This window comes from Abramis brama (assembly GCF_963993115.1).
Source record: "Abramis brama genome assembly, chromosome: 13".
Classification (NCBI taxonomy): domain Eukaryota; kingdom Metazoa; phylum Chordata; class Actinopteri; order Cypriniformes; family Leuciscidae; genus Abramis; species Abramis brama.
In genome coordinates, this window is record NC_139975.1 from 214,826 (window position 1) to 224,825 (window position 10,000).

The 10,000-nt window shown below is 46.7% G+C and overlaps 2 protein-coding genes across 12 annotated transcripts in view; one reads left to right on the forward strand and one right to left on the reverse strand.

Annotated features, from left to right (window-relative positions):
• evc (EvC ciliary complex subunit 1) overlaps positions 1-2,237 on the reverse strand; it is a gene marked incomplete at its 5' end in the record, with an annotated part of 45,277 nt that extends 43,040 nt beyond the window's left edge. For 6 of the 7 annotated variants that reach the window (XR_014608774.1, XM_084133435.1, XM_084133437.1 and 3 more), the window contains 3 exons: positions 93-176; positions 1,110-1,205; positions 2,049-2,237. Coding sequence is in view for 6 of the 7 variants with exons in the window: in XM_084133435.1 (XP_083989561.1) it covers positions 93-176; positions 1,110-1,205; positions 2,049-2,237 (369 nt within the window). The remainder of the gene's footprint in view (positions 1-92; positions 177-1,109; positions 1,206-2,048) is intronic. The other variant, XM_084133436.1, reaches the window with a different exon arrangement.
• The window catches only part of LOC311095099 (limbin-like), a 42,682-nt gene continuing 34,756 nt past the window's right edge, over positions 2,075-10,000 (forward strand). For 4 of the 5 annotated variants that reach the window (XM_084133430.1, XM_084133429.1, XM_084133432.1 and 1 more), the window contains exons 1-5: positions 2,075-2,825; positions 2,939-3,051; positions 3,275-3,325; positions 8,217-8,388; positions 8,567-8,667. In XM_084133430.1, coding sequence (XP_083989556.1) covers positions 2,666-2,825; positions 2,939-3,051; positions 3,275-3,325; positions 8,217-8,388; positions 8,567-8,667 — 597 coding nt within the window. In that variant the 5' untranslated portion in view covers positions 2,075-2,665. The remainder of the gene's footprint in view (positions 2,826-2,938; positions 3,052-3,274; positions 3,326-8,216; positions 8,389-8,566; positions 8,668-10,000) is intronic. The other variant, XM_084133428.1, reaches the window with a different exon arrangement.

The following is a 10,000-nucleotide window of genomic DNA, read 5'->3' on the forward strand; positions in this document are numbered from 1 at the left end:
ACACACACACACAGACACACACAGACAGACACAGACAGACACACAGACAGACAGACACACACACACACACACACACACACGCACACACACACCCTGTATCTCTGGTTGATGGGGTAGATCACTCTAGCCTTCAGGGCAAACGCAGCCACATCTCTGTTGACTGTCCACTGCGTCTCCTGAGAGAAGAAGAAGAGATTCTCCTCAGTGAAGCTGCGCGCACACACACACACACACACACACACACACACACACACACTTTTATGATGGATAGATGCACTTTTATGAAAGAAGAATGTCATATGCACCTAGGATGACTTGAGGGTGAGTAAATCATGGGCTAATTTTCATTTTAAAGTGAACTAGCCCTTTAACGGCAGGAATCAGTGATGCTGTGAGATGTCTGCAGCTGATGACATCAGTGCCGAGATCCTGAGCGAGACGAGCTTCTCCGCTGGTGTTCGACCGGCAGCGTCTATTAATCAGCTTTTTGCAGTTCAATCACCACATTAAACCTCGACAAGTCCCCCTGTGGTGAAGATCCAGCTTTTAATGTTGTTTATTTGTCGACACTAAAACTGCAGTGTGTGATCGCCAACCAGTGGATCTCTGAGCTGAGTGAGTGAGTGGAGGCGGGGCTCATCAGCATATTCATAGAACCGCGCATACTAAATGAGGCAAGGGTGTCGAGTTACATTCAAGATATTTTAAGGCATGAAGAATTTTTTTAAAGCAAAAAACATTTAAATATGTAATTTTGGTGATTAAAGATGAGTTTTAAGGGATGAAATGATTGGCTCCACTGTTGCAGTAAACTAGCACAACGTTCTGGAATGAATAATTTATTAGACGCACGCCGGTCTGTTATTGTAGCGACTTCGAGATTATATTGCCACGCCCCTAAACATGACGCGGAACAAGACGAACTGTGATTGGTTGCGTTGTCGGTCAAACGTCCTCTTGGGCCGATGAGCCGTCAGTCTGAAGCTCTGGCCGCGCGAGACTAGCGACAGCGGGACTGCAACAGATATTAGCATAATCCACAGAAATCAAAATGGGAAAAAATGAAACTGTTTGTGTGTAAGCAGTGTGTTAGTGAGTGCAACACACACTGGTTCATCCGGTCCGCAGCTCCGGCGGTCACAGTCGCTGTCCTCTTCCTCTTCCTCCTCCTCCTCCTCTTCCTCACGCCGGCACAGGCCTCCACACTGACACACAACACAGCCTCATCAACACCTGGACACTGCTCATATCCTCAGTTCATCAACACCTGGACACTGCTCATATCCTCAGTTCATCAACACCTGGACACTGCTCATATCCTCAGTTCATCAACACCTGGACACTGCTCATATCCTCACAGTCAGAGGAAGATATACAGAAGATTCAGTGTCTATGAAAGCAATAGAGGTGTGTGTGATATGAGCTCATTTCCTCCGCAGGAAACACAAACCAATGGGAGAAACAGAGTGACTGACTGATCTAGTACAGTTGATGAAAAGATCATTATTAATTAAACATACAGTAAATAAATCATGTTTAAATCAATCAAAATAAAACACCATTTTCTGTATTTTCTGATTTATAGAGAAAAATCCAAAATCAACTCTAATATGTCAACAAAATAAAACAATAGTTTTGAACTTGGCTTTATCCAATGTTCAGATTTATGTGCTGGAAATGTATGCAAATGAGTGCATATTTAATTAGACAAAGCCTCATTTGCATATATAAACAAAACATTTCATAAAACTTTTAATCAAAAAATGTTTGCAATTTAAATGTAATCAATCAGCTGTGGAATCAGGACAATATCCATTAGTTTGTGACCCTATTCGCCTGGAGTGTCTTGCCTTAAAGAGCAAAAATTACAACTTTATGTTATAATTGACTTTTTATGTCATAATTTCGACTTTTTGCCATAACTTCAACTTTTTAAGTCATCATTTCGATTTTTATGTCATAATCATGATTTGCAAAAGCATGTTTTCTCCTAACTCTTCCACACAGTACTGTATATGAGCATAAACATGAGCACATAAACGGCTCACCGGAGCAGAGATGAGCAGCTTCCGGTGACACGCGTAGAGGAGCGCGGCCGCGAGCAGCGCTAGACCCGCGCCGGACACCGCGACGCCCGTTACCGGAGCCCACGTCACTTCCCGGTCCCGGTCCCGGGGCTCCGACAGATCAACCAGCGCGTTCCCCGAGCACGAGTCTGGCGAGCCGTTAACGCGCATCTCAAACACCGTTACCGGGCGCAACAACTTCTACTGTCTGTCTGCTGCTGTACTGTTACTTTTGACTGGCAAAGCTTGCGGCCAATGGGAGTGCTGCATTGCCTAAGGAATGCTGTTCACTAAACCAATCAGAGATGCGAGGGGGCGGGGCTTCCCGCAGCTTCCAAAGTTTGGGAAAAGTTGTGTGCTAAACGGAAATGGAAAAACAAAACTGCGCTTTTCTTCTCGTCCAATCATGACATATTTACATACTCATACAGTTATTTACTGAGTCAAAATAGCAGGGACATTGGTGATATGAAACCGTATTAGTCATTTTAAAGGTATGAGTTAATTAATCATCGCGCTGAGATTATTCAACCGGCTCGCGTTTAACGAATCGGTTTGTGATTAAACCCTAGTATGGATTAAACCCACGCAGTTTGGAAATGGACGGGTGGTTTGTGATTATGAGCGCGCTACTGTTTATCTCGCGAGCTGAAGATGCTGCGCGTGCTCGTGCGCGCGCGCGCCATAGATCAACATCTGTTCGATCAGACCATCATCAAGAGAAGATGAAAGATTTGGAGAAATTCCAGCGCAAAAAAGGTTTCTTTTTCATTTATTTTTCATTTTTTATTTTTTTAAATCTCAAATGAAACATTTGTTAGTTGTTTCCGGGGGAAAAAGTAGAAACAGAAGTTGTTTTTATTGTTTTTCAGAGATGAGGCGGAGTATCAGCTTGTCAGAGCAGTACACGGATGACGTCATCTCGAGCCACTCCTTATTTGGTCAGTGGGCGGATCAGAGAACCACGAGAAACACGTCAAATCGGGTAAAATGACACCTGTCAATCATCCGAATCATTCTATTTTCAAAAATGGAAACTGGCTGGAAACAGATGATGTTCTGTTAGTGTCATGAATCAGAGCTGCAGTCCTCATCTAGTCCGATTCACAAACAAATTACTTTTATGAGTCAGTTCTTTATATTTTGAAGAATGTTGTGTGTTTGTGTTCCCATTTATTCTAATCAGTTTGATGTTTGTTTACATTCAGAGCGCGACAAAGCCTTCAGCGTTCGGAGTCTCGTTCCTGAAGTGCGCTCAGGTGCGTTTCTGTGTGTGTGTGTGTGTGTGTGAGAGAGAGAGAGAGAGAGAGAGAGAGTGTGTGTGTATGTGTATGTGTGTGCGAGTATGAGTGTGTGAGTGTGTGAGTGTATGAGTATGAGCGTGTGAGTGTGCGAGTGTGAGTGTGAGCGTGTGAGTGTTTATATGAGTGTGTGAGTGTGAGTATGAGTGTGTGAGTGTATGAGTATGAGCGTGTGAGTGAGTGTCTGTGTGAGAGTGCGAGTGTCTGTGTGAGAGTGCGAGTATGAGTGTGTTGAGTGAGTGTCTGTGTGTGAGTGCGAGTGTGAGTGTCTGTGTGTGAGTGCGAGTATGAGTGCGAGTGCGAGTATGAGTGTGTGAGTGAGTGTCTGTGTGTGAGTGCGAGTATGAGTGCGAGTGCGAGTGTGAGTGAGTGTGTGTGTCTGTGTGTGAGTGCGAGCGTGTGAGTGTGTGAGTGCGAGTATGAGTGTGTGTGTGTGTGTGCGAGTATGAGCGTGTGAGTGAGTTTCTGTGTGAGAGTGCGAGTATGAGTGTGAGTGCGAGTATGAGTGAGTGTCTGTGTGAGTATGAGTGTGTGAGTGCGAGTGCGAGTGTGTGTGTGAGTGAGTGTCTGTGTGTGAGTGCGAGTATGAGTGTGTGAGTGAGTGTCTGTGTGTGAGTGCGAGTATGAGTGTGTGAGTGAGTGTCTGTGTGTGAGTGAGTGTCTGTGTGTGAGTGTGAGCATGTGAGTGAGTGTCTGTGTGAGTAAGTGTCTGTGTGTGAGTATGACTGTGTGAGTGAGTGTCTGTGTGAGTGCGAGTATGTGTGTGAGTGCGAGTATGAGTGAGTGTCTGTGTGTGAGTGAGTGTCTGTGTGTGAGTGAGTGTCTGTGTGAGTGCGAGTATGTGTGTGAGTGCGAGTATGAGTGAGTGTCTGTGTGTGAGTGAGTGTCTGTGAGTGAGTGTCTGTGTGAGTGCGACTATGAGTGTGAGTGCGAGTGTGTGTGAGTGCGAGTGTGAGTATGAGTGAGTGTCTGTGTGTGAGTGAGTGTCTGTGTGTGAGTATGAGTGTGTGAGTGAGTGTCTGTGTGAGTGCGACTATGTGTGTGAGTGCGAGTGTGAGTGAGTGTCTGTGTGTGAGTGCGAGTATAAGTGTGAGTGCGAGTGCGAGTGCGAGTGTGAGTGCGAGTGCGAGTATGTGAGTGAGTGTCTGTGACAGTGGCGGTTCTAGAGGGGGGGCCAGTGCCCCTGTGACAACAAGCTTGGACCCCCTTGTGGCCCCCCTAAATGTGGAGTGTGAAATAATTTTTACAAAACTATTTTTTGCTATCGTTGTTTTTCACATCCGTTATTAGACAGTGGCAACATGGAACACAAATGTAACCCTAGAGGGACTGCTTAAATCGGATCTGCAGGTTTTTTTCTATTCAGAAGTTGGTGGACGTTTTGCGCGAATATTATAGTTAAAGCAAAGAAGGAAATATAGAGGTGAGTAAAGTTGTTAATATGTTGTATTTGTATTAAATGCATTACAGAAGTGTAACGTTGGATCAGCTAATCTTAACCTGGCCGTTTGTTAGTTTGTGGCAGTTTGAAAAAGGATAAAAATGATCAACAAACTCATGGTGCTGAGTATTTTTACTTAAACAGGGATGCAAACAGCGCGCTTTTCTGCGCCTCTTTTTCACGTCAGTTTGGGTGACTTGGGTCTGAGAGGGTCTGATTATAATTTCACAAAGTTTATGGAAACTCGTTTTCCCTCATCTGTCAATCATTCTCCATTCAGTATTCAAACAGCGCGCGCGCTTCGTCCAGTTACAGCAGGATGCACGGTAAAACTCTCTCCAATATGATATATTCACATTATAATGCTTGATCTATAGATAAAAGGCTGTGGATTTGCATAAAATGACTTTATTTTGTGTATTTGTATTTTATGTTTGTTGCTGTTTTAAAACGACTCGCTACCGTGTGCCTGTTCACACCACAAGGACTAATCGGCATCAAACGCACAATAACTGGAATTTAAAACTTCACTGTGTGAAGAAACAAATTATCAATAAACTGTTGGACAGATATAGGCTACACTAGGATTTGCGCGCTCGACATTTCTTCGCTTTGTGCCGTGAACTTTTAAATGCGCACTTGTGCAGCGCAGCGCTGAACACTGTGACTCCACGTTGCTTTGAGCACATCATTCTGCACCCGCGATGAGCATACGCGCTTTGTGCGCTCTGTTTTGAAGCGTTTCATATTATCATGGTTTTTCCTATATTTTTTTATACCTAGCCTGCACAATACATTTAAAATAAGCATAATTTAATTGTATATTATATTGTATGCACTAAAGCTGGTGAAAACCTATCTCAGGTCCACAATGTCAGATGACAGATTAAGCAATTTAGGCGTTCTACTTCTAAGTATTGAGTCAAGGAGGGCAAAGGCCTTAAATCTAGATGAATTTGCTGATATTTTTGCAAAAAAACACAAAAATCATAGAATACAGTTAATGTGACTGATTCTGAATATGTAATGCAAATCTAAAAAATATAATGGAAATGCAAATACATTGTTGAATGATTGTAAACATGGTATTTTGCCTGTTAATGCCTACAGTGCAGTGCAGAAAATGATATGACAACAATAAGGTCTAAATGTAACTGGCCCCTCTAACAGTACAACTGGCCCCAGCTTGGCCCCCCCAGTTGAAATGGTCTAGAACCGCCACTGGTCTGTGAGTGCGAGTATAAGTGTGTGAGTGCGAGTATGAGTTTGAGAGTGAGTGTGAGTTTGAGTGCGAGTATAAGTGTGTGAGTGAGTGTCTGTGTGTGAGTGCGAGTATGAGTGTGTGAGTGTCTGAGTGTGAGTGTGAGTGTGAGTGTGAGTGTGAGTGCGAGTGCGAGTGCGAGTGCGAGTGCGAGTGCGAGTGCGAGTGCGAGTGCGTGAGTGTGAGTGCGAGTATGAGTGTGTGAGTGAGTGCGAGTATAAGTGTGTGAGTGAGTGTCTGTGTGTGAGTATGAGTGCGAGTATGAGTGCGAGTGTGTGAGTGAGTGTGAGTATGAGTGTGTGAGTGTCTGTGTGTGAGTGCGAGTATGAGTGTGAGTGCGAGTATGAGTGTGTGAGTGAGTGTCTGTGAGTGCGAGTGTGAGTGTGTGAGTGAGTGTCTGTGAGTGTGAGTGCGAGTGCGAGTGTGAGTGCGAGTATGAGTGTGTGAGTGAGTGTCTGTGAGTGTGAGTATAAGTGTGTGAGTGAGTGTCTGTGTGTGAGTATGAGTGTGTGAGTGAGTATGAGTGTGAGTATGAGTGTGAGTGCGAGTGCGAGTATGAGTGTGTGAGTGAGTGTCTGTGAGTGTGAGTGCGAGTATGAGTGTGTGAGTGAGTGTCTGTGCGAGTGCGAGTGCGAGTGCGAGTGCGAGTGCGAGTGTGAGTGTGAGTGTGAGTATAAGTGTGTGAGTGAGTGTCTGTGTGTGAGTGAGTGCGAGTATGAGTGTGTGAGTATGAGTGTGTGAGTGCGAGTATGAGTGTGCGAGTATGAGTGCGAGTGTGTGAGTATGAGTGTGTGAGTGTCTGTGTGTGAGTGTGAGTGCGAGTATGAGTATGAGTGCGAGTATGAGTGTGTGAGTGAGTGTCTGTGTGAGTGAGTGTGAGTATGAGTGCGAGTATGAGTGTGTGAGTGAGTGCGAGTGTGAGTGAGTGCGAGTATGAGTGTGTGAGTGCGAGTATGAGTGTGTGAGTATGAGTGTGTGAGTGTCTGTGTGTGAGTATGAGTGAGTGTGTGAGTGTGAGTGAGTGTCTGTGAGTGCGAGTGTGTGAGTGAGTGTGAGTGCGAGTATGAGTGTGTGAGTGAGTGTCTGTGAGTGCGAGTATGAGTGCGAGTGTGAGTGTGAGTGCGAGTGTGAGTGCGAGTGTGAGTGCGAGTGTGAGTGCGAGTGCGAGTGCGAGTGCGAGTGCGAGTGCGAGAGTGTGAGTGTCTGTGTGTGAGTGTGAGTGCGAGTATGAGTATGAGTGCGAGTATGAGTGTGTGAGTGAGTGTCTGTGTGTGAGTGAGTGCGAGTATGAGTGTGTGAGTGTGAGTGTGAGTGTGAGTGTGAGTTTGAGTGCGAGTGTGAGTGTGTGAGTGAGTGCGAGTATGAGTGTGTGAGTATGAGTGTGTGAGTGCGAGTATGAGTGTGCAAGTATGAGTGCGAGTATGAGTGCGAGTGTGTGAGTATGAGTGTGTGAGTGTCTGTGTGTGAGTGTGAGTGCGAGTGTGAGTATGAGTGCGAGTATGAGTGTGTGAGTGAGTGTCTGTGAGTGCGAGTGTGAGTATGAGTGTGTGAGTGTCTGTGTGTGAGTGTGAGTGCGAGTGTGAGTATGAGTGCGAGTATGAGTGTGTGAGTGCGAGTGTGAGTATGAGTGCGAGTATGAGTGTGTGAGTGAGTGTCTGTGAGTGCGAGTGTGAGTATGAGTGTGTGAGTGTCTGTGTGTGAGTGTGAGTGCGAGTGTGAGTATGAGTGCGAGTATGAGTGTGTGAGTGAGTGTCTGTGAGTGCGAGTGTGAGTGCGAGTATGAGTGTGTGAGTGAGTATCTGTGAGTGCGAGTATAAGTGTGTGAGTGAGTGTCTGTGTGTGAGTGAGTGCGAGTATGAGTGTGCGAGTGTGCGAGTATGAGTGTGCGAGTATGAGTATGAGTGTGCGAGTATGAGTGTGCGAGTATGAGTGTGCGAGTATGAGTGTGCGAGTATGAGTGTGCGAGTATGAGTGTGCGAGTATGAGTGTGCGAGTATGAGTGTGCGAGTATGCGAGTGCGAGTATGAGTGTGCGAGTATGAGTGCGAGTGTGTGAGTGCGAGTATGAGTGCAAGTGTGTGAGTGCGAGTATGAGTGCAAGTGTGTGAGTGTGAGTGTGTGTGTAATATTGCCAGTCGTGTGTCACAGGTGGACAGTGGTGTTGAGCTGCGAGTGACGCTGCTAGTCAGGAACCCAGAGGAAGGTCACGACCTCTCGCAGCTCTGCATCCGCGACTCAGTGTCTGATGTGACGCTCCTACAGACCAACGGGAGCGTTCAGGAGAGAGGATACCAGACCTTCAGCACAGACACACTGCCCGGTACACACACACACACACACACATACTCACACACACACACACTCACACACACAAACACACACACACCCACCCATACACACACACACACACACAGACACACAGACTCTATAACTCATACTCACTGTTCTTACTCTGTATGTGTTTGTGTTTGTGTGTGTGTGTGTGTGTGTGTGTGTAGCTGGCTCTCAGTTTGTGGTTTTGTACAGGATGAGTGTGAAAGGAAACAGAAAACAGGTTTTGACATTACCAGCGTTTCTGACCTTCTCCAATGCCACTCAGGTATCTACACCCGTCTGTCTCTCTCTCTCTTCTCCTGTCTCACTGTCTGCTGTCTCACTGTCTGCTGTCTCACTGTCTGACTGTCTGCTGTCTCACTGTCTGCTGTCTCACTGTCTGCTGTCTCACTGTCTGACTGTCTGCTGTCTCACTGTCTGCTGTGTCACTGTCTCACTGTCTACTGTCTCACCGTCTCACTGTCTACTGTCTCACTGTCTGCTGTGTCACTGTCTGCTGTCTCACTGTCTGCTGTCTCACCGTCTCACTGTCTCACTGTCTGCTGTCTCACTGTCTGCTGTCTCACCGTCTCACTGTCTCACTGTCTGCTGTGTCACTGTCTGCTGTCTCACTGTCTGCTGTCTCACTGTCTGACTGTCTGCTGTCTCACCGTCTCACTGTCTGCTGTCTCACTGTCTGCTGTCTCACTGTCTCACTGTCTGCTGTCTCACTGTCTGACTGTCTGCTGTCTCACTGTCTGCTGTGTCACTGTCTCACTGTCTGCTGTCTCACCGTCTCACTGTCTACTGTCTCACTGTCTGCTGTGTCACTGTCTGCTGTGTCACTGTCTCACTGTCTGCTGTCTCACCGTCTGCTGTCTCACTTGTCTCACTGTCTGCTGTCTCACTGTCTGCTGTCTCACCGTCTCACTGTCTCACTGTTTACTGTCTGCTGTCTCACTGTCTGCTGTCTCACCGTCTCACTGTCTCACTGTTTACTGTCTGCTGTCTCACTGTCTGCTGTCTCACCGTCTCACTGTCTACTGTCTCACTGTCTCACTGTCTGCTGTGTCACTGTCTGCTGTCTCACCGTCTCACTGTCTACTGTCTCACTGTCTGCTGTCTCACTGTCTGCTGTCTCACCGTCTCACTGTCTCACTGTCTGCTGTCTCACTGTCTGCTGTCTCACCGTCTCACTGTCTCACTGTCTGCTGTCTCACTGTCTGCTGTGTCACTGTCTGCTGTCTCACTGTCTGCTGTCTCACCGTCTCACTGTCTCACTGTCTGCTGTCTCACTGTCTGCTGTCTCACCGTCTCACTGTCTCACTGTCTGCTGTCTCACTGTCTGCTGTCTCACCGTCTCACTGTCTCACTGTCTGCTGTGTCACTGTCTGCTGTCTCACTGTCTGCTGTGTCACTGTCTCACTGTCTCACTGTCTGCTGTCTCACTGTCTGCTGTCTCACCGTCTCACTGTCTGCTGTCTCACTGTCTGCTGTGTCACTGTCTGCTGTGTCACTGTCTGCTGTCTCACTGTCTGCTCTCTCACTGTTTACTGTCTGCTGTCTCACTGTCTGCTGTCTCACTGTCTGCTGTCTCACTGTCTGCTGTGTCACTGTCT